This window comes from Eutrigla gurnardus (genome assembly GCF_963514095.1).
Source record: "Eutrigla gurnardus genome assembly, chromosome: 17".
NCBI lineage: Eukaryota > Metazoa > Chordata > Actinopteri > Perciformes > Triglidae > Eutrigla > Eutrigla gurnardus.
The window spans coordinates 18471105-18495603 of record NC_139928.1 but is presented as its reverse complement, the minus strand read 5'-3'; the positions used below and the strand labels follow the sequence as shown (position 1 = coordinate 18495603).

The following is a 24499-nucleotide window of genomic DNA, read 5'->3' as shown; positions in this document are numbered from 1 at the left end:
TGACTCCACCGCGCAGGATGCGTTTCACAGTGGTGTAGTTTCTCTGGGTAAGAACTTTTTACTCTTAAAATCTCTACTTTTTACGGCTCGTATTTTGAATTATTAGTGAAACGCTTCAGCAGGCGGCCAAGGCGCGTCTGCTCTGGCATTATTCGCAGGTTTATTGTCGTATTGTGTGGCGCGTTTCATGCAGGTGAAGTTGGTGCTAACATTAGCAAGTTGCTCACAACAATAAAGCTAACATTAGCATGCAGAGCTAACGCTAGTGAGCATTCATTCGCAGATGTAGCGATGTAAAGTTGTGATTTAAGTCATCGCCAGTAAACCACAGCGATTGTATTGGGTTGTTATTTATATTATATTATATTGTGTACATCTTTTAAGGATAATACAGTGGTGGTGGGAGGATAGGTCAAGGGGGCTCAAAATAACGCATGTACACTGATTTTCTAGTTAGTTTAGTTTATTTTCTAGTTAAATGCAGCCTCCAGAAAACACACAAACTACTGGCTTGTTCCCGTTTTGTTTTGTGCCTCACTGCACATTCAGGAGCTCACACTATATGGAACAGTGCCTGAAAAATATGAGTCAATGCTTGTTATAATTGATGCAGTTTTGCTTAACAGCATTATTTTCTTACATTTGCAGTGGTGCCAGTTTCCGGATTTGATTCCTCTTTTTTTCCGTATTGAATGAGAGTGAATGAACCCAAAGGTATGACAACCTGATAGACAAATATCTAGAACATTCTGTCTAACTGTACAGATCTTAGATCTTTCTTCTTTATGCATCTGGATGCAGTGGATTGAAACTATTTTTTTCTCGCTCTCTTTTAAAACAGCACACAATGGAGGAGTGCCAAGATTTCTCCCTTTGTGGTAAATCGGTTGTAACTGAAGTTAACCTGAGTAAGTAAACCAGCCATGTTGTAAAGCTGACTTTTGACTGCTGACTTAATTCTCTATATAATACATTTAATACTGAGCAATGTTTTATTATACTTTTGCATTTGTTCTTGTATTCTCCTGTATTTATACTTCCAGAAGACTTTGTATTCAGTGGTTACATTCTAATGTATACATTAATACAATCATTTTAATCCAGTATTCAGACTATTTTAGCAACCTCCACCCTCTCCAAGTACTACTCATCTGCTCACATTCCTACTCTGTTTTACAGGAGATGAGTACTATTGGAAGCTTGTTGCAGACTTCATTGGTGCTCAATCAGGAGAAGGACTCGAGCTTGAAAAGGCACCGTGCAAGAACAGACTTTTGATTCAAGTGGGACTTATAAGAGAGGACAATAATTTTCCATGGATGGCAATCCTAAATTGGCTCAGGAAAACTTTCCCCAGTCATCAGTCGGCCGACTTTCGTCGTTTGATTGAAAGAGGCATTGCAACGACATTGAGTCTGGGGAGTGACGCAAGGCTGTCCTTCCTGGAATCGGACGCCAACTTTAACTTTGTTGGCCCAATATGTGACAGCATCGGAGTTGAACGACAACATCTTTTGGAAATGAGGGATTTTTCAGAGCGAGCACAATCAATTGAAGTCACGAATGGATTGATTCTCGAGTTGAACAACTTTGTCACCAGGGAGCAAATCGCACCAGTTGTTTTAGTGACTTGGCTTAGAAACTTCAACTCTGAGTTTTGCAAGAATGGGGATATTCAAAAGGCATACAAAGTCCTTAGGTCCAAGATAAAAAAGTTAAAACTGCATTATCACAATTCTGAAACTAGGAGTCACAGGAGGAACGCAGCGATGGAAAATCTGCTCCAAAGTCCATTTGAACTGGTGCGGAAAAGAGAAGAAAAGTATATTGTGAAGAAACGCATGAAAAGAGACGACAACGCAGATTATGAAAAAGTTACAATCAAGGAGGAATACGACAGCTATGACATCATGCATGATGAGGAGTCTGGGATAAACAGACTTGTAAAGAAAATAATCGTGAAAGATGATGTCTCTGCATGCGATGACAGCAATGAGGATTGGGATGATTCCGACAGTGGAGAAGAAACCTCAGATGACAAAGAAGAGTCCCTGACCCTGCTCGACATTGCAATGGTGTCGGTCCAGAAGCTGTCAAAAAGGTACGGTGGGAATACCGATGCATGCAAGCAAGTCTGCTTAGATCTCCTCAAGAACCAGTACGCTCTGACATGCAAGGAGCATCCAGCCATGGCAGAGTTTGAGAAAAAACTTGACATGCTCTGTGAAGAAATTTCACTCGTTTATCCTGTGGTGTTTTTGAACTACAACGCCAATTTCCTCGTTGACATGCATGATGCCGTGGAGCAGCAGATCATGAGCTTTGAAAAAGAGATAATTCTGTCGACGGGAGGGAAACTAGGCCGCGACAAGCTTCCAAAATTCAAGAGCTTTGTGAATTTGTCTGAAAGTGCCACTTCACGCTACATCCACATGGCTTGTGAGATCTTAAACCCTCACATCGATGGAACGCAGAACAACAGGAGACACTGGGTGGCCTTCTGCAAGGAAAAGAAAAATCCCTCCAGACTGGCAGTAAATCAGTCAAATCAATTCACCAACTACTTCGAAGCCGCAGCGGGTCTCATCCACCACCACAAGGAGATGGCGCTCTTCTTCTCTGATCTGGTGTCGATGAACAACGATGAATGCCCAAACGTCATTTTAGAGAGCGTTGCTGCAGATGCAAACGATTCTGTGATACAGAGTCTTGTGTGCGTCGTGGCTATCCTTTACTGCAAAATCCTCGGTCCTTACTGGCAGCTTCTGAAAAGCGGGGGCGAGTACTCGCTGTACTCGCAGTACTTACTCTGTCTCTATCAAAAGTTCCTCGATTGGTCCAAAGATCCTTCGACGCTGCTGGAACCTGAAGGGGCAACAAATGTTTTTCTGCAGTTCCCACTGCAGGAGAAAACCTTTGATGGAGTGTTTAATTTCTGTGACCACTGGCACACAAACAGGGACCTCATCAGAGCTTGCTTGAAGAGGACGATAAAGGTGATTGCTGCGGTCACCGAGGAACACCTGAAGGATTTCCTGCCAGGAGGAACGTTCTCTCAAGTCCCTTCACCAGATTTGAGCATACGACTGGTGAGTTGCACTTTCTCCATCTTGATGGCGGAATATCCCTCCAGCCAGGCGTCCCCTGACAAGAAGAGGAAGAAACATGACAAGTCCCACAAACACAAGAGCTTGGATAGCTCTCAGGAAGATGATGACCGATCCGGTTCATCTGACAGCAGCTCCGACGAATCTGGCAAGCAGAAAGCTAAAAAGAAAACCCACTTTCCCCAAACGGATGTTCACAGTCCGCCGTTGTGGAATGGTGTCACTGTTAAAAAAGAAAAGCCGCCGAGGATACAGGAGGAGCCTGTGCAGAACATGGATAGGGACTACATAATAGCTACAGTGAGCAGAAACGGAGGGCCATGCAAGACACGGCAAGATGTCGACAAAATGATGCTGCGTTTTGACGGAAAATCCCGGGCTGAGAAACGGGAAGCGATCCGTTGTGAGATCGTGTACCAGAAGATTGTTCTGAGCAACACAAACCGACACTTGTATTGCGTCAAAAACACCTCAGACACGGTGTTGAAGCTGAAGCTCGCACTTCCTCGCGTTAAACCTGGGTACTCTCTTGTTTGGGCGCCTAGAAAGACAAAAATAAAGCTCAAAGGCCCAACAGACACTACAACTGTGAAGATTGAAAACAGCAGCACATGAGGGCTTTTATTGCATCTAAAAAGTGTGATATTGGGGAAGATGATGATTTCATTAACATGTTACTACTTAATTGTAAGGTTGCAAACTAAACAGAAATACACACAATGACCTCAATATGTATCTATTCACCAGATGCAGCTGTCATGTTATATTTTCATTGCCAATGGTTGGAATTATGAATGTGGGTCTCATACTTTTCATTTTACTGCTGTATTGTAACATTGCTTTTCTAGACACCTTTTTTTTCTTAGTGAGAAGTAATAATTTTTTTCATTTAAGATTGTACCTATTGAGATTGTGCAGTAACCAATACTGACTTAAAAGATGTGTGAAACAGACAAAATAAACATCTTTGTTCATATTGTTTTATTTATTTTGTCAACCTGTGTGATATTCTAGTGTCAAATTATTGATAAAAGTTTTTCAAAGTCAACTCCGCTTTAGTTGAAGATAATTTTCCATTATGGGGGCTTTAGTTTTGTCAGTTATGTAATAACTCTTGTTTATATAAATTTGTGGTGACATCATGTGCTCCAGCAATGTCATGAGTTCATGTTTATTAAAGCGTTGACTCGGAGGAACTTAAGAAAATAGAGCAGCGGTAATCAAAGCAGGGCTTTTTGGGGTCACTGTGCCAAATGTTAAGGCTTTAATGAGTGTTTTCCCTTATTAAAGAACAAATCACACCAGTTATAAGAGGCTCCCAAAGCCTTATTATGAATACCAACCATACTGTTATAGGCTTTTAAAGTTGTATCAAAGCAAAACTCAACTCAACTTTATTTATATAGCACTTTAAAACAACCGTAGTTGAAAACAAAGTGCTGTACAGAGACATAAAACAATTAAAACACTAAAACAGACAGTAAAACAGGTGTTATATCACCACATACAGTATCAATGCATTTACAGCTACTTTTAGTGCCTAATTCATATCCGAATTGTCAAAAGCCTATGTGCAACCTAAAAATCTTTTTTTATTGCGAAGAACTTGAACGCACCAATTTCATCCAACCGGTTTCTATGACGATGGTGCCTTTACGTTCCTCGGAAAACTGGAAGCTCCAATAGAGAATGACGGGACACTGTGGAGACCAGTTTTGTGCCCTACATCCATTATATAAATAAAATTATATTTCGTGGGATGGGAATAGCGTTCATCGATGTGCAAATGTTGACTCGGGGAGAAAAAAAACACGTAACAACACTAGTTGGGCTAAATACGCGAAGGTTTAATCGCGACTAAAATATTTACGAGGGTACGTGAAGGCAACTGAGGGGGAGGACTTGCGTGCGTAACGTTTAGTGCCCGCCATTCTTCAAGTAAAGCCAGAGTCCGACGTGTAGAACGGGCATTTCTGTTCTGTTGGCCGGCGTAAGTGGTACCATGGCCGGCAGCTGGTGGAGCGGCGCGGCGGTGACCCACGGCCTGGTGGCTCTGTTCGCCATGGGCTCCTGGATCTCCGTCAACAGCCTGTGGGTCGAGCTTCCGGTGGTAGTGAATGTGGTGCCCGAAGGTCAGTTGTCCAACTAGTAGATAACGTATTGTTCACCTTATCTGCCCCTTCTGTCTATTCGAGGACGTATAAAGCCTTTATTAGACTGAAGTCACACCGTTTATTTATTATTGTGGCTTCGATGGGACCGGAGCCCGGTGACGTTCGCTTGTAACGTAACCAAAAAAAACGTTGGTACTAGCTAACATTAGCTTCATTTTTAGCGGCACTTTAACAGTCGGTGTGACGTCACTCTTTGTGATGGTTACGAAATACTAAAATGTACTAAAATGTCATTTAATATGTCAAACATCTTTATTGCCAGTGTAATAGCACGAATTATAGGTAATACAGGTTACTGCAGTTTGAACGTTGATTTTATGTTTATGTTATGTTTCTATAATTGACAGCTGTAGTTGCTTGTTATAAAGGTTGACATTGTTTTTAAACTATGATGCATTATTTTAGTCATGATACCGCCATATTACACTATATAACGTTGTATTAATGTAGTCCTTGTATTATATTTGTTATTAATTAATTGTATGATTTGTCATTTTTTTAATATGGAACCACGTTTCTGAAATATTTGCGAAAAAAAAGATGTATAACAAAAAACTGCAGCTCTGCCAGCTATGAATATACTGCGCACACAACATTACATCGTAATAATAATGAATAAATGGATTTTATTACTTTTCTTGCAAGCAGATCATTATTTTTATTTTAATGTGTTCATGATGCATTCTAATTGCTGGAAATACACATTTGTATTAAGTTTATTGTAAGAAAAGAAGTAGAACCCCCCAGAAATACATTTTAAGATGTAAAAAATATAGTGAATATTATTGTTTTTTGTTTTTTTTTACCCTTATAATAATTGTCCGTCCTTGTTTCAGGGTGGAGCCTGCCTGCCTATCTCTCCGTGCTGATAGCGTTTGGGAATATTGGTCCGATAGCGGTGACCATCACACACCACTGTGCGCCGGGACGTTTAAACGAACGCCTCCTCATCCACTGCATCCAGGCGCTGGCGGTCCTAGCATCCGCCCTTCTGGCCGTCTTCTGGTCTCACACGGTGGAAGTAGCCGGACAGCAAAGGTCTCTGCCCTTCCTGCTCTTGACCTTTGTGCTGTCTTTGGTTTGCTGTACGTCCAACGTCACCTTCCTGCCTTTTATGTTTAGTTACCCCCCTCAGTACATCCGTACTTTCTTCATTGGTCAGGGCTTCAGCGCCTTGTTCCCTTGTATTGTGGCTTTAGGGCAAGGGGTCAGCAAGCTGGAGTGTAAAACCGTGAATGGCACAGTGACGCCGGAGTATTTGAAGGAGAACTTCCCGGTACAGAACTTCTTCTGGTTCTTGTGTGTCATGCTGTCAATCTCTGCTCTGAGTTTTCTGGCTCTAATGCGAAGGCAGACAGAGTCTCAGAGCAACGCGCTGCCAGAGGAGTCGGAAAGTGCAGCGGCGACGAAAACCGTGGACGAAACGCACCCGCTGCACAACGGAGGGTCGCCGGTGTCCGAGGATCCGGTGCAGGTGGAGGAACGGCCACCGGCATTCTGGACAAAGCGGAATATCTACCTGCTGTCGCTGCTCGCCGTCTCCAACGCCCTCACCAACGGGGTCCTGCCGTCCGTGCAGAGTTTCTCCTGTTTGCCGTATGGATCCATGACCTTTCACCTCTCCGTGGTCCTTGGCAACATAGCGAACCCTCTGGCCTGCTTTGTAGCCATGTTTGTTATCCTGAGGTGAGAAAATAGAGCGATTGAACACATGAAAAAAACATTATTTTTTAGTAGTTTTTCTCTTATAAAACATTTGTCTACGGTGTTTTAAATGTTGTCTTCCAGGTCGTCCAGCGGTCTAGGCTTCTTGTCTTTAGCGGGGGGAGTATTTGCTGCATATCTCATGGCGTTAGCAGCACTCAGCCCCTGTCCTCCACTCCTGGGAAACCCTGCCGGCATGGCCTTAGTGGTGAGTGGTGATACATATCTATAGAGCTTAAATGTAGCAAACACAAACCCAGCTTTAGTACCCAAACAACTGGCTTGTAGTGGGGGAGCAACCTATGACAACACACACACATATATAGACAAATAAGAAGAAACCATCTTCACTTATTGTGAAAATGCAGCAAAGTGAAAAACTGCCAAATACAGAGACGTGCTGCAAGAAGCACAAACCACAATAGAACCAGTTTCCAGGGGACAATAAAAAGTGTTGAACACAATCAGATCCTGAAAAAGACAGAAGCCTCTTCTCTCCCGTTCACCACTGATTTCTGCTACTCGCTTGTGCCCCCTACAGGTCATCTCCGGGATCATTTTCACCGGACTGTTCTCCTACTTGAAGGTGGTGATCGGGACGTTGCTTCACGAGGCAGGTCACGCTGCCCTGCTGTGGTGCGGCATCTCCATCCAGGCGGGATCCCTAATCGGAGCCCTGACCATGTTCCCTCTGGTCAACGTCTACGACGTGTTTAAACGGGCTCAAGCATGCGTGGACAACAACTGCAGTTAGCAGGAGTGAGAGATGTTTTTATGAATTCTTTTTATGGACATTCTTCATGGGAAATGACTTTTTTTTTTTTATGTGGATCACCAGTGAGGTTTCCTCTCCTGATTCAGAGGCCTCGGAGCGCGTGAAAACATTCCCAGATAATGGGAGCATTGTGTTGCTGTACGTTTCCGAGCGGATGTAAAATGCATATGATGCAGTAACACCACAAGTGCTTTGTGTGGTGTTTTGAGTCTCTGTAGCTGTTTGCAGTATCAACAACAGCAGCTGGTGGAACAACAACCAGCCACGTGAAAAAAAGTGATTTACTCAGGGACACAATCGTTAACTTATTCATCCACATCTGTTCCTCCTCCGGAGTCGGATTCATGAGAGATATTCACACAGGCTCGCCAGTGTTGGACCATATATGATCACAGACATCATTTTAGTTTTAAGACCATTTTATGCCACTGATATGTTCATTTAAGTCCATGATAAACTTTATATGTTCATATATCAAATGATAAGTGGACAGTTATTATTGTAACAGCCATCACTACAGATCACCTCCTTACAGAATGCTTTATTATTTTATTTCCAAGTCGTTGTCTACCTCTTCCCTTTGCAGGGGTACCTGGTGCATCTTCAGTTTCATTAGTTGTAGAATTTGTAACGCGGTTACTTTAAACACACGGTTCATAGATTCGGGAGACGTTCCATGATTTCATGCCAAAATGATTCTCTGTGCCTGAAAACTGTGGCAAAATGTGGCTTTTAAGTGTCCGTTAGATTTGATTTCTCGCAATGGTTTAAATGTTGGAATACTAGTTTATTGTACTTGTAATGTTTGGATTTGTATTCATTCCAAATAAACATATTATGTCACCGTGAGGGAACAATAGCTGGCCTAACGAAGTAATGCGTTTTGGTAAAAGAGGCAGTGTTTGAAAATAATAACATTAATATTCATCTTGTGCAGTCCTACTGTGTTAGGTAATTGTGTTAACCATGCTGCTACACTACATCACACTAAACTACCGGTATACAGGTTTACAGGAAGAAGATCCAACGCTGCCTTTAAAGTGGAAATCTGCTGACTTGAAATGGTTGTTCAGTGACGGTTCTTTTGCTTTTTTTTCCCTCAATGTGGCCATTTATTCTTGATTTTTTATTTTTATTGAAAGAATAAAGATTTGTTGAAAGGGCCCTGAAGCTTTTTGTTGTTGGTATTCATGGCTGTTCCTTGTATGTTCCGTGAAAGATTACAGACAATTAAAAGGTGCAGTGCAGTTTGAACCCTGAACTAAAACAACAGATGTTACTGCAGGAAATCCACCTTCCAGCACCAAAGCTCATGAATTATTATAGTTGTGTGTTTCCTTCTTGTGAAAGCCAAAGAGTAACATGACATGTGCTTTCACCAAAGTTACACAGTAGACTTTCTTAGCCAGGTGAACTTTGATCAACCAGCTAAGCCCTGTTTACGGTCCTCATGCTATGCTAAACTAAGCTAAGCCTTATTATTAACAGACACTGATGAAAGCGACCCGATCTTCTCCTCCGACTGGTGGCAATAAAGTGAGGAAGTTTTGAACTGTTCCTTTACATTTCTCACAAATTGTGATTAACAGGATTCAGTCAATTAGGATTTTTTGGGGGGGATTTCTTCTTATGTAAGGTTATGTTAATCTCCCTTTTTAAAGCGCATTTGTAATAACTTGCCCATTAATCGAGTGTTGAAATGCCTAGTTGTGCAACTAAACCGTATAAATGACCGTTTTCACCTCTACTCCCATGATCCCCTCAAGCAGAATTAACTAATTCCAGCATTCTTGAATGAATCTCATTCTTTCCAAAAAAAACAACAACAAAAAAAACAGCTTCAAGGCGAAAAAGAAACTGCAGAATCACAGCATGTGATGCGTGTTGATGATCCCGACAGTGGAGGTATTTAAGGTGGAGGCGGGGGTCGGTTCACCACACGTGTGTCATGGTTGGCTGCCTGCTCTCACACCCGCGGGCCGGCCACGCTTTAATCCTCCGCCGTGCGCACACAGCCAACCACAGAGGACCCGGACCCGGACTCGGACCTGGACTCCTCTACCTCTGCAGAAACCTCCGGAGTCTCCACCGAACCACACGTGAGTATCCGCAGGGATGCATTTCATCCGTTTAATTGCTTTGAAATTGCTTCACAAGGTTCATTTTCATGCAGAATGCCAATCAAATATATGATTGTTTCATTCTAATGTTATTATGATGAATAGAACTCACTAAAAAAAGCATTGTGCTTCCAGATCTGACAGATAATTCCTATTTTTTTTACATTTTCTTTCAATGATCAAAGTCTCCTCCACATGCAGCTCCTTTTCTTAATAAACAAGCAGCAGTGCGATGTTTTCCCAGCTTATGTAAATGTTCCCGGAGCAGTAGGTGGTCATGTTTCCTGCCAGCGATCAAATCAAAGTGTTTCAGCAGGAAAAGACAAGAAGACGGTGAACATTAACCAGATGACGGAGGAACACGTTGTTCACGTCGCTTATTGTTTCACTCATTTTGATTTCACTTCTTATTCTTATTCAAACAAATAGATTTAGACTTGTTTTAGATTTAGCATGTTTGAACTCTTCACCTTAATGGTTGACCGAGTGTGTAGCAGCACTTTACAGGTACATAAATGACTAATAATTACCAGGGAAGTTCCCTGAAACAATGGTGTACAAATTAAAAGGATGAGTTTGTTTAACTTGAAAGAATGGCTCTAGTTTAAGCCAAGTAGAAAATGTATTTATTTTGGTATAAAAATATATATATTTGGTCTATTTTTGTTTCATTTATTCTTCAGAAATGCTGAATTGCATACGTGGCTGTAGACGAGTTGACCTGCTGTTCTTATTCTCTTATATTCTCTCTGTTATACTGCACATTTATTTGAATTAATTCATTGGAATGATACATTTTATATCGTATAATTATATTAAATTCTGTAAAGAATTGCATATTTCTCTAAGAAAATATTCAGAATTCACAGACGTGTAAAATAAATGCTTAGCAGTTAAAGAACTTGTTGTACTGCAGGTATATTTGTGTATATATATTTTAAAAACAATATGGATGATTTACGGGGGGGAAAAGGTGTTTGAATCAGTTGAGGAGAAAAGTTTCTGTTGGGGAGAGTAACTTTGACTTTAGTCACATTATTTATTATTTAGTCATTTTTCACCAGAAACTAAAAAATGTAGCCTCATCCGTAGAGCCTGGAGGGCAAAAAGTAGAAGGTTTGAGATGTAGTAGTGACGTAGAGGTCAGAGTTGGTTGATGGAGGTCCTTGTCTTCCAGAAACACCTCCGTCATGTCCCTCCTCACCCACCTGCTGGCGGTCCTGTTCGGGATGGGCTCCTGGGTCTCCATCAACGGCCTGTGGGTGGAGCTTCCCCTCATCGTCCCCCGGATCCCGGAGGGTTGGTACCTGCCCTCGTACCTCTCCGTCCTCATCCAGATGGCCAACGTCGGGCCGCTCTTCGTCACCCTGATGCATCGCTTCCGGCCCGGCGTCCTGAACGAAGCCGCCGTCGTGTACGTGATCATCGGCCTGGGCGCCGTGGCGACCTTCCTGCTGGGTTTCTTCTGGACGGAGACCGCGGTGGTGGCGGGCGTTCCCTGCAGCGTGGCCCTCCTCGTCCTAACGTTCTTCCTCGCCACGGTTGACTGCACCTCCTCCGTCACCTTCCTCCCGTTCATGATGCGTCTCAAGCCTCAGTACCTGACCACGTACTACGTTGGCGAGGGCGTGAGCGGCCTGCTGCCGGCTCTCGTGGCTTTGATCCAGGGAGTCGGCGTGGTCCACTGCATAAACAGCACCCAGGCCCCGAACCACACCCTGAACTCCTCCGACGGGTCCGTGACCTTTGACCTCCAGGCTCAGTATCAGCCGGCCAACTTCTCCGCCGAGGTGTTCTTCTTCTTCCTCAGCGCCATGATGCTGGTGTGCCTGGCGGCATTCGTGCTGCTCAACCACCACCCAGCGGTGGCGAGGGAGCGTCCCAGCGGCGGATACGCCAACGGGGTGAAAGACAAATCTCAGGGCGACAGGAAGCCGGCCGAGCAGAAGCCCATGATCGACCCGTTCACGCCTGCGGACCTGAAGCGCCGGAGCGGCTTCGGCAGCGGCGCTTACAGCTGGACGCAGGTGTGCTACATCTTCGTGGTCCTGGCCTGGACCAACGCTCTGACCAACGTGGTGCTGCCCTCGGTGCAGTCCTACTCATGCCTGCCGTACGGCAACAACGCCTATCACTTATCGGCCGTCATGGCTGCCGTGGCGAACCCTCTCGCCTGCCTCATCGCCATGTTTTTCCCCATAAGGTCAGCCTGCAGCTTCACAAAACCAAATTAGGTCATTTTAGCTCTAGAGCTCAAGATACTGACAAAGAAAAGTATTTAAAAAAAGAGTAGAATGTCATCAGCATATTTGATTTCCGCGTAAAATCCCTCGTATGTAAATAAAACAAGTAGAATAAAGGTCTTTAAACATGAAGCTAAAAGAAGAATTAATTGTTGAGATGAGAACATGCTCATTAAATAATATCCTGCCTTATGTCTTCTATTAATCAATGAAGAGTAAGATCTTATTACAGAAGGGAGACTTTGTGAATTATGATCATCTTTAAAACAACATTTGTTTTTTTACAAAAAAAGTAAAGAAACAATCTGTGACACAATTAAAACATTTGTTTTTTTGTACAAAATGTAAAATGATCCAGGATGTTTTGATTTAGTAATTTTCAGCTTATTTTTGATAATTATCGGGATAATATCGCAATTATTTTGGCCGAATTAATACTTTTATCCAGTTTCCTGGAGCCCAAAGTTCCTCAATCAAAACACTTGTTTGTGCAACTGACAAAAAAAAAAACCCAAATATGACTGAAAAGCTGGAAGTAGCACATGTTGCATGAGAAAGAACTTTAAACCGATTGATAGATTAACAAAACAGTAGCAGGCGATTAATTAGTGATTGTTAGAGCTCCACACAAACACCACTTTTATGAATAATTTCCGCCTGATTTTAAATTATGCTGAATAAATGATAAATCCCTGAAAGAATATGAAGTGTTGGCTGTTTGCCTGCAGGTCTCTGCTGCTGATGGGATCCCTCACAGTCCTCGGCAGCGGAGTTGGCGCCTACATCATGAGCATGGCCGTGCTGAGTCCATGTCCGCTGCTGGTTAACGACACTTCCGGTGCCGTCATCATCGTGAGTACAACGTTTATTGTCTTACCTGAATGTACGACGTTGTCAAACTCACCTGCCCGTGTGCCCCTCCTCCTCCTCAGGTGTTGGCGTGGGTGCTGTTCGTTCTCACTCTGTCCTACGTCAAGGTGATCATCGGCGTGATCCTGCGCGACGAGGGCCACAGCGCCCTCGTGTGGTGCGGAGCCGTGGTGCAGCTGGGCTCCCTGCTGGGCGCCGTCACCGTCTTCCCGCTGGTCAGCGTCTACAGCTACTTCTCCTCGGGGGACCCGTGTAACTCCAAGTGCCTCTAAAAAAATAAAAAAGTGATGGAGGCGGATTCAGGAGAGACTGGACAGGATTCACGTCCTTGTTTGAGGGAAATCTAGTATTTGTTACCATGGTGACAGACTGGAGGGACTTCGTTGTGAAGTTATTTCAAAGCCCAAAGTGAATTAAAAGTGTACTTAAGATATGAAAAGTAGATGGATGGTGCAGTGAAATGTCCCCAAATGTCAGTGTTTTACCGTTATATTATGCTGCTGCACATCTGCACATAGATTTAAGGTAGTTTGAATGTTTAACTCCTTTATAGACTGTTATATAGACCATCCATCAGCTCGGATCCTGTGAATAAAAGAAGGGGCAGCATTTGAAGGAGTCTTTGACGTGGGACAGCCTCGTCTTCAAATGAATCCTATGAAGGATGCTGGGCCACGGCTATATAACAGCTAGGGTGCAAAACCTGACTTCCATTGCTCCTCAATAGAGTTAATACGGTAAGGATGGATTGGAAGGGAGGTTGCAACCTGCAACCACAGCGCCGTCCCATTCTCATCCCATTCAATCACTCGAAATCACCAAATTTGGAGATACAGGGTTTTTTGCCACCGGACTGGATGTTGAATGAAGTTGTACGTTACAGATTTTTTTTGTGTGTTTAGAGAAAAGTATTCTTTTTTTTTTTTTAACGTTGAAAAGTTATAATAAAAGACATCAGTTTATTTTGGAAACTGTGGACATTCATCGCTTAAAAGACTTTTACTGGTCTCACTGTGGTCGTGGCATCTCTTCTGGGGGTCACCAATAAAGTAGCATTACATGAAAATACTCAAGTACTTGAGTACATGTATTCAGTTACATTACACCAGTGTATGAATCCACCCTGACAGCAGTTTGTGTGGCTGTATGGAGTCTCTTGAAACTCTTGATACTATAAATAAATACTGATGTCCACTAACAGCTCAGTGTATTAAAGTAACAATATCACATCTGACGACTACTGTTTGTAGAAAAACACACATGTTGTATTCTGTTTATTGTTTACATCTGCCATAATAATGTTGTTTATTTACGATATAACATGACACTATACCGATATAATCCCAAAATGACTAAAAGAACATAATGCACGTCTTTATATGCAGATCTGATTGGACACAAACTGGACAATAATGTGATAAAAGAGTCTTCAAAACCTAAATTATATTATTTGTAAACTGTATAGTTTTCTAAAATATATCCAACAAGATACAAATAAAACATGCCATCACCATAGGCAAGTCAAAAACAACATCCTCTTAATTTACATCATATTTTCATGTCACAGTATCATCATTTCCATATACTCTTATTACTCATTCTATAATTTACATTTTGGTTTTACAGGCAGAAAACTATATGAGCAGGAACACGATGTTTTAGTAAGATGATCATAAGTCTTAAGGTCTGCCTGAATAATTAAAGGTTGGATACGAAAAAAATGTGTATCCTGTATTATGAAAATCAGGCTCTATTTTTTCACTTCGCTGCGACGAAAGACGATATTTACGATTATCCCCATCATGGAAATTTATTGCGAGATTGAGATTTACGATAAAATCGTCCATCCCTGACTGTGACTGCCATGAGAGCTCAATGGACAAGATGTCAAACTTTAATGTTCAATAAGTCTCGAATCACTAACTTTTTGAAAAAAAAAGGTTAATTCTATCTAAAGTTTCTCCTTTACAACACATGATAACAACACACACAGCGGGAGCTTCTCTGCTCCGGTTGCTCCTCTCTATCTGCACACAGCCGTGTTTCAATGCGGTGACGGTGCTTCAGGCTGGAGGGCCTTGCAGCAGCTCCACAGCCTCCCGTGGGTGGAGATGTAAAACAGTGGATGCACCACGCTGGCCACAGACAGCAGGACGATACACACAGGTGTGACGACGCATCGAGATGACATGTTATACGTGTCAACATACTTTTGCAGCAGCATAACTGGGATGTAGCAAACCAGGGTGATGATCGAAGTGCAACACACGGTTTTAAAGGCTCTCCTCTTGGCGGGATGCAGCTTGTCTTTCCCCGGGCCGGACTTCTTCAGCGCCCTGGCGATCCTGATGCTGCACCCAACCATAATGACGGCCGGAACCAGAATCACATAAAGAGGGATGCTCTTGAGGCGGTCAGAGAAAACCTCACTACTCAAAGCATTCAGCAGAGCAGAAGGCACAGAAACGAGCCACAGCGCGGCGGCACAAAGCTCCCTGCATCTGTACTTCTTCAGCAGAGGATACGACGTGGGGTGGATCACAGCAACGTATCTCTCCAGGCAGATGAACGTCAAACTAAAGGGCCCTCCGATTTCTAAATACACGAACAAAAACCTGAGGATTCTTTGGTGGATGGTTAACTGCAAGAGCAGGACGATTAAGTGCGAGATGGCGATGACGTACTGCAGGCTGTGGATGAGAGCTAGATTACTATTCAGGATGTCCGGCGTCTTCCTGGACGTGAAGGAGATCCACTGCAGCTTGGCGATCACCGGTTGCCCCATGAGAACGGTGACGATGTCGTTCAGGGCGAGGCAGACCGTGTAGAGCATCCGGACCATGCAGCCCTCCGGTTGGCTGGAGTTGTTTGTGACATCACTGGATAAGTTCATCTCGCCAAACTGGTGCTCAGAGCTGAAAGAAGGAAACCGTCAGAGTGTAAAATGTCTTCGTTTGAACATAAATACAGAGAGAAACTTGTTTGTTGCACCAAAGCAACATTAATTCAACCTCTTTCGAGTACAAATCGATGTATTAGTATCTTGAAACAAAGATACTAATACATATACTATTATAGATACTCTTAAAGCAAATCATAATACTGGAAAAATAAAATAAAAATTATCAAAAGAAATTTGTTTTAAGTCAAAATAATATCACTGTACTGGCTAAAGTAATAATTACTATAAGGACTTTACTACAGACAAATAAACTAGACAATGCACATTTTTGCAATAAAGTTGTTTTAATTAATTTATGTAACTATAATAATAAACATTTAATTAATTTAATAAGTTAATTTGATGATCAGTTAAAGCTCTCCTATCATGACATCTTCATATAATTCACATAAAACACTCACCAGGTGTGTTCTGCAGCTGCTGAACGTCACAACGATCGATTTTCCTGTGAGATGTCTGACAGGTGAAAGGTAGCCGAGCGAAAACCAACAAACATCACGCCCTGATTTTCATAACCGTCAGTCAGGTCGGGCTGTGACACCATCGGGTATAAAAAAGAAAAAAAAACATTCACACGCCAATAATCTATGAGTGTTTGTCGTTCAGGGCTTAAACGTCCAGCAGGAACCCTTCAGACCACATGGTGTCAGTGTGCACCGTCACACAGCATCCACCCGCTGGTTAAACAGATCCATTATTATGTGTCTATATTCACCCAATCTAAACACATCTTCCACCAAATCTCTCTATAATCTCTCTATATTGATCCATAAGTAAGAAACAGATCATTCACATGAAGGAGATGAAGGCTTTTTATTGACAAATACACAAAATAGATCAGAAAGCAGAATTATGAGTTCTAGACTAACGCTAACCTCCATGGTAAACATTCCATTATGGCTTCAGTTACAAGGATTAAGACTCATAAATACATATGAAACCTGGGAACAAGGTGTGTAAGCCCAACGAGTCTTACTAGAAGATTGCAAACAAACGAGTAGATAAACAGTATGCAGGTAAAACCATGTCAAAGAGGCTGTATGATGAACATGAATAAACAGAGCACATGCTAAGAGAATAAATATGAAAAGTATGAAAACAAACCTTAAAGAAGTTATATATTTGTGTTTCTGTCCACTGTTAGATTAGAGTCTCAGTTACATTCTTTGGGAGACTACTGGCATGTTGCATAGCTTCCAGGCTAGCTTTCCTCTTTGTTAAGACACCAGTATTCCTGTAGCCAACAGTTTTCATCCAAAGGTCATGTGATGTTCACGTCGGTGTGACACAAAAAGGTTTCATTATTCGGCGACAACACACTGATTTATAAGGAAGCCCCCCGAGGCAGGCGGGACTAATAATAATTCTGGTCTGGTCTAAATGGTTTTCAGGTGGAAAAGAGGTCTTCTCAGGATACTCTTGCTACGTGCCTTAAGTTTCTGTTTCATCTGTGAAACAGATGGAACAAAGTTTCTACAGATGATTTTCTTTTTTTGGTCAGGATTATTATATTTTTTTGTGGCAGGATCACTTTTTAAGTGTTTGTTGTTGTAGTACTCATTTCAACCACAAGAGGCCAAAATGCAATAATAATAATATGACTAAAGTTCATGTTTTCTTCCGGGTGAATTTTAATTCACACAACTTGCTCACACACAATATATTGTTTAGAGTAGATGGAGAAATTAGAACTCTTGTGGCCAAAATGGGTATTACAACAACAGAAACAGGATTTTCTCATTTGGCCTACCAGGGCTTCCGTAGATTTTTGTACAGCATTGTCATTGTGATTTTAGGTGACGGTAACTTGGAATAAACTTCATGTAATACCACAGGTTTGGTGGTTAAGTGCTTATTGTTGGTCGCAAATACAGAAAATGTATTTATTTTTTAATAATCTATGCTAAACCAAATATGATTTAAAGTGAGACTCTGCAACGTTTGAAAGAAGAAATAACACGGTCTTCCTTTTACAAATGAAAAGTGGAACTCAGGAGAAATAAAACACACCTTTGATCTATTTAATACACTTTTTGTTATTCGGGCTGGTATGACCAGAAGCTTTTGGTGGCTAACGACAATTCTGGATTTGTGCTTCTGTCTTTTAGCATGTAACATTATGCCATAATTAACATTTGTTGCTGCTAGTAATGATCTCACTATATAAAAGTCAAACACGTGATGCCAAACTCGTAGCGTTTTTCTGTTTCCAGTCAAAAAGGCACTTCTCTTTTAAATCGTCTCTCTGCAAAAGTCAGATATGCAAACTGAAGCACTACAGATGCTGTATATACAAATTACACAACTCACAGGCACTGAATCATTTACAAACTGCAGCAAAAACGACATATAAAAACATGTTTTTGGTCCTTTAAAGCGTATTTTGTTGTGGAGGCTGGGGATGGCAGGTTTGGTTGCTACATACTTAAAAAAAAGAGTCATTCATGTGTTTTATTCCTCGGATCATTTCCGTGTCAAGGCATTATATATGAAAAACAAGGCACACGTTGGACCCTGGTCGTCTGAACAACGCGCTGGTTCTCGTTGCGTTTCCTTCTGCGGCTTCCTGCACGCTGTAGTCCAAGCATGAAAAGCACAAAGTCAAATCTTTCCCTTTAGTTTGATTTCCTGTCAGGTTTGTCGGGGAACTACGCGTTGCTGTGGACGGAGATGCTCGACAGGTCGTTCCTGATGATTTCATTGACTGCAAAAGAAAAGAGAGGAAAAAGACGGTTAGCATTTATGACCTTCATGTGTAGTCAAGGCAGCAGGTTGAAGGTGTAAAATTACACTTTCATTGTTGCTTATTTGGTCATGAATATTTAATGTTTACTTAACATGTAGTTTTCACGAGATTTAAAAATTGTTTAGCATTTGTTTGAAGTTGTGTTTCTGACTTAGCAAATTAAATATTCACTTTCTTTTTAGTTCTGATTTGGGGGGAAAATAAATGTTTAGTTGCTAAATGTTCCTGTTTGGTAACCGACGAGTTGCTACGACGATACCAGGATGTAACGTGACTCCTTTCTGCTGAGATAACACTCCTGTAGATTTATTTCACTGAGCACCCTAAAATAAACTTACTACTACGTTCTTCGCTTGCAAAACTATCTTATTGACAAACATATTATGTGTAATTCATAGTACAATTCAAACAGGACCAAAAAGTTATTTGTATTTTTTCCGACATCCCACGGGGAACTCGTGACGGAGTGGTCGGGCTAAGTTGGTTATTATATGAAAATATATTTTAGTACAGCTTTAAAAGTTCCCCATCAACATCTGTGAACACAACTCACTATCGGAGCTGAGATTTCCTCTGAGTCAACCCCAACAGAATCACTTTAGACCTTTATTTATCAGGAGAGATGATGCAACCTCCGGCTGTCTCTAAAGGATCCAGGTGCACTTGTTTATCTGTTTTTATCAGCTGTGTTCTCTGGCTGGGGGGGGGGGGGGGGGGGGATCCAAGCAACTGAGCCGGCTGAAGCTGAACCAGGAGAAATATAGATATCAATGCACTGATAACCGAGACGTATCGGACATATCACTCATTTCTTTTTCCTCACTAAAGGAGCGGCTTCATTTTTCATTAGCTTGTGCCGTCGTTATCTGTGAACTCGTTTATCACGTCGGAGAGATGGTCTCCCCACTTCCTCCCCTCTCTAATCGGCTTCTCACTTTTCTAATCAGCCTCCAGGTTCAGGATCAGGCCTCTCTTTTCTCAGCTCTCACAGGGATGAGAAATGTGAGAGGGGAAGGGGGAACACCCCTGGCTGGATCCGGCCTCCGAGAAATCGAGCCAGCGGGGCCGAGGAAGGAATTCCCTCCGACTGACTGGACGCTGGAAAAGCAGCCTCGGAAACCTGAGATTCCCCTCCACACAATGGAATTACTTTAAAAAAAAAAAAGAAGAAGTTTATTTTCATCGCTGGCAGCGGAGCAGCCTTCCCCTCGGCGACCCAGCGCTGGCACGGCGCTTCCTACCAGAAATGCCTGTCGCTTCCTATCACACATACGGTGGCGGGGGTGGTATGAACGGGGAAAAAAACACACGTGTCATCACCAGCGTGAGCTGGTAAAACAATAAGTCAGGAGGAACTCGATGCAACGCAAACTGAAAGTGCAAAACAACAAATCAGCCCGGCAGCCCGGAGCGATACGTTACACTCGTCTAGACATGGAGTTAACGCGCTTGGCTCGCTGATTGACGGCTATTAATACGGCAGCAGGAGGATCTCCGGGGAGGTGTGATGACTGCAGCGGGATCTCGCACGCCTGTGTCACAGAAACACGTGGACACGTTGAACCGATTATGAAGATTCACAGCAGCACTTCTTCGTGAAGACGCCACTGAGATTTATATTCAGGTGCTCTAAATCACTTCCTCTGGATTCAAAACAAACCCGTCACCCGTGTTCAAGGGTTTATTTTTAACCCTGAAGAACCCAGTGACACAGTTTTCACAAAACCCCTTAAATATCCTGGAAAGTTTCTACTACAGCTTTAAGGACATACGTGACACAAACATGCACATCTGACAGAGCAAGCTCATTATAAAAAGCTTGTTTATTTGTTACTTAAGGTAAGTTTCAACCCATTTAACAATCCCAATACTTTAATAACTCAACAACAACATGTGTTACAAATGTAACAAATGTTTATAAAGCAAGTTATGAAAACATTCAGCATTTTAACTTAAAATTGTCACAGAAAAGCAGCTTAATTGAGCTGATTCAATTATTTTTACTCAATATATTTTCTGTTGTTGAATTCAGAGCACATTTAAATAACTGTAAACACAAAAATAGTGTCATATTATTAATGAAATGTATTTCCTTTGAGGAGAACTGGCTCTGGGTCTGTAAAGGTTAAAGGGAAACAACCCTGATTATCTTGGGCTTTGACAATTAAATCATACTTTTGGTTGCATTATGGGAAATGTAGGATGTGGTGATTTTGGAGCCTGACACATAGGGAATAAAAGTCTGAATATTTTGCCTACTGCTGCTCTGATTTAGGTCATTTATTTTAAAGTCCGTCTCTTGTGAGGGGCTGAACTTCATGGAAGTGCGATAATAAATCACTAGATGCCATTTAAAAGGTGGTTTTGCACATTTTTCCCACCAACTTGATATAATTTATCATGTGCCAAGTTTCTATATTGTTTTTCTACCTCGCAGGCCACCATTGGTTCCCATTTTATAATAACTGCACTGAATATTTTGGCACCTTTGTGCAGAAGCGCTGCTGCGAGCGGGGAGTTGAAACGGCATTTTAATCTATCTGTCTTCCGTGTCGTGACGTATTTGTGAGTTAAACAGGACGGACAGGCGGGACATAACGTTGGGAGGAAACTGATTTGATTGAAAAGATTAGCTGATGACCTTCTCCAGCTCCCTGCTGCTGAACGTTGCAGATTCATGGATGGACGTCATGATATTATTGATTGAATTCGGTTGGTTCTAGCTGATGTAAACACACGTCATATTTTTAATTTCTAGGATTTTTAAACAATTTATTTATTGTATTTTTTTTCTCGCCATCTTTTGTTAAATCGGTAACGTACACGGTACGACCGGGGATGTGATCTAAGAAGGGTTAAAAGGGGATTTTTTCATTCCAGCTCCACTTTAACGGTTCAACAGTGGTGCATGGCAAGACACTCATACATCTAATCATCATCATATCATCCTTAATTAGGCTGAAAGGCAAGAAACAGCAATTCATTTAAAATGTGCATTTTTGCTTGGCTTCTTAGCCAAACTCCCGGCGGCTTTGTCATGCAACACTAATCACTCGATAATAATAATTATGAATAAACACTCTCAAACCAGAATCAGGGCTCTGCCAGTCGATATTACTTGTGTACTGAAACAGAGGCTGGAAGGTAGAAATCCAGTGGAGAGATTGAAATCTGACTTCAACCGAAACTCTCCAGACTTTAGCTTCGTTTTCATCAGGCTAATATTATCGATGCTAATATTTCTGTGCAGAACGCGTTCTGACAAAGCTCGTCATCAGGAAACACCAGCAGCCATAATATCACCAAAAAGACACACTCGAGCGGAAGAAATAAAACCTCTAACCTTCTCTCCACCCTGCTACAGCGTGACGTTCTGCTGCCATGTGTGCTCTTCCCCGGCCCCCGACTGAACTGACTGACCTCCTCGCCTCCTCTATTTGATCTGGCTTTGACCTTCTGCACATCTGGAGGTGGAGGGAGTTCAAAACCTCAAGGGGAAGCCGCTACAACGACTTTCTCAACGTGCACATCGAGCCCCGGACGCCGGCTGTAAATTCAGGACATCGTCAGACCTCCACATCACGTCATCACCTGTCCGGTAGCTATCAAAGTCACGGATGAATCATGGCGTTCAGATCGTTTCCCCCTTATCGCCGCATGTGGTGGAGGAATAAAAAAGATAGAATTCAGGAGTTTATTCTGATACAAAAACAAAAGCAGACCGGGGCGGTAAATCTCCGTCTTTTGTCGACGTGAAGCAACAACATTTGGCTGTTTACGCGTCCGTTGCCATGGCCCACTTTTCATGGTGCCGTCACATTTGATGTGGAGGATCTAATTGAAAAAAACAAAAGTCAATCTATTGATCTCTAAGTGTGTTCACAGCAAAGTCCTAAAAATAGACCCCGGCACCAGTGTGACATCTGTGTCATGTGTTCTCCGGTCACATCGATTCGCTCAAGAGACGGTCGAGTGATAGAGACGCTTAAACGGGCCAAACATCCACCGAGTCGGGGAGTAAAAACACCCTCCATATAACCTGACTGCACTGCTTTTCATGTCATACAAATGGTGAGTTAATTTGTCTCAAACAATTATTCAAAAGCAAAGAAGGTGGGGTTTGATAGGAACTAATCCAGGACCTGGTTTCCTGTGGCGTGGAGGACCAGAGCAGCTGGAGCTGACTGATACAGGCCGGCTCTCCGACCAGGAAACCCCCAGAGAGACGAGGAACTCCCAAACAATTAGCAGGACAGCTCTGTTTGCCTCATTAAAGGCTGAAACGCGTCAACGAGATCCGGCGCTGTAATAACACACCAGCGCAGAGGGACCAGATCACACGGCGAGATATTCAACAACCTGATATCGCTGTGGATAAATCAGCTGAGGGGCCGGAGCTGAGACAATGAGTGAAAAAAAGACCCCACCCCCCCAAACACCCCCAAACCACCACCTCCTTTACTGCCACGTCAAGTCCAGGCCACAAGCCACAAGATGTTCTTGGCCAACATAACGAGGCTCCTACTGGGTTACTGCAAGTCACTCCCTCAGAGCGGTTCTGTAGTTCATCACACATTCAGCCAAGGCTTTTAAACTCAGGTATTATTTAGAAAGAAAACGGCTTTAATGAAACTTTGTTGGCTTTAAGATAATAGAATAATAAAAAGGAAGAAGACTCCAGCAAAATATTACCAGAATCAAAATATATAAAACCTTTATTATTTAAAGTCCATACATGATGATGCCCTGCATGGGATAATATCATGATACTGTAAATAAATATTGCGTCGTTTGCAAGCTGCAGCTACAAATCATTCAACGAGCAAGTGAGTTTTACTGCTTAAAGTCAATCTTCAGTCAGCTGCTTCTCACGAAAAATACTTTCCCTCTGATCATCTAAAGTCTCTGCTCATCAATCGTGCTGCTCTGACATCTAACAAGGCCACAACGCTCCATTAAAAAAAGCCTTTCGTAACGCTAGCCGACTTCGAAATACACATGTTTTGCTCATGTTACCTCACCGCTAAAGTCGTCGGCACACTACCGTGCAGCACATAACGTATGGCTTTTGGCCACCTCTTCCAGACCGCCTCCGAGCCAAAGGGAAGCATGCAAACCTCTCCAGTCAGCGAGTTTTATGGCAGCGTGGCCGGCCTCCATCTCCCTCGGCCTCGGCCGCGGTGAACTGTGCACCCTGCAGCCTATGGACCTCCGGCTCGGGGCCAGACGGCACGAATCACACTTTCCATGAGCAGACGAGTGCGAGAGGTTTGCACATACAGGAAAAAGATATCAGCTCTGATTACAGACAAAAGACCGGGCGGGAGATGAAAAACACCTGACTGTGTCGCTTTCTAAGTGAAGTATAAGGCAGCTACTTGACAGGATAAGTGCTTAAACATCCGTGCATTTAAATGATTTGCATGAAATTGTTCCAGAATTAACGAAATTGCAAAACACTGAATACATAAACTGCCAATGATTAATCTTGTGGCAATAATGCACACAAACATGATGCTGTTTTTATTTGCAATAACACATAAAACTCTCAGATATTGTGAGTTTTAACGAGCGCGGCCGACGTGAAGGTGCAGCTATGCCACACCTGAGCGTAAAGCAACAAAGTCCTGTCAAACTCTGCCAAAGGTTTTCATGATGTGAGAGGCAACATGAAGTTTGGACTGCTTATTATAATTTGCCTCAATTTGCCAAAGAAAACAAGTGTAATAGGGGCCCAGCTCCTCACAATGATGGAGACTTTAACTACTCCTGGTTTGAACTGGGAAATCACCAGCTCG

General features: G+C 42.5%; 3 protein-coding genes across 3 annotated transcripts in view; 2 read left to right on the top strand and 1 right to left on the bottom strand.

Moving 5' to 3' along the window:
* The first annotated feature begins 3 nt into the window (after positions 1-3).
* Positions 4-4081, top strand: LOC311028182 (uncharacterized protein). The gene is made up of 4 exons (XM_084032531.1): positions 4-47; positions 649-714; positions 842-908; positions 1180-4081. Exons 2-4 carry the CDS (start codon positions 703-705, stop codon positions 3720-3722), a joined length of 2622 nt encoding a protein of 873 aa, XP_083888657.1. The 5' UTR covers positions 4-47; positions 649-702; the 3' UTR covers positions 3723-4081.
* A 957-nt stretch (positions 4082-5038) lies between these two features.
* On the top strand, positions 5039-13265 carry LOC311027483 (uncharacterized protein; the record flags this gene model as incomplete). The annotated part of the gene is made up of 8 exons (XM_084031505.1): positions 5039-5239; positions 6118-6967; positions 7070-7193; positions 7527-7734; positions 9661-9859; positions 11058-12083; positions 12852-12975; positions 13056-13265. The coding sequence occupies exons 1-8, from the start codon at positions 5110-5112 to the stop codon at positions 13263-13265; spliced, it is 2871 nt and encodes a 956-aa protein (XP_083887631.1). The 5' UTR covers positions 5039-5109.
* Positions 13266-17234: 3969 nt separating this feature from the next.
* The window catches only part of nfatc1 (nuclear factor of activated T cells 1), a 36975-nt gene continuing 29710 nt past the window's right edge, over positions 17235-24499 (bottom strand). Inside the window, exon 10 of the mRNA XM_084032365.1 lies at positions 17235-18659. Within this exon, the coding sequence (XP_083888491.1) occupies positions 18604-18659 (56 nt within the window). The 3' untranslated portion in view covers positions 17235-18603. The remainder of the gene's footprint in view (positions 18660-24499) is intronic.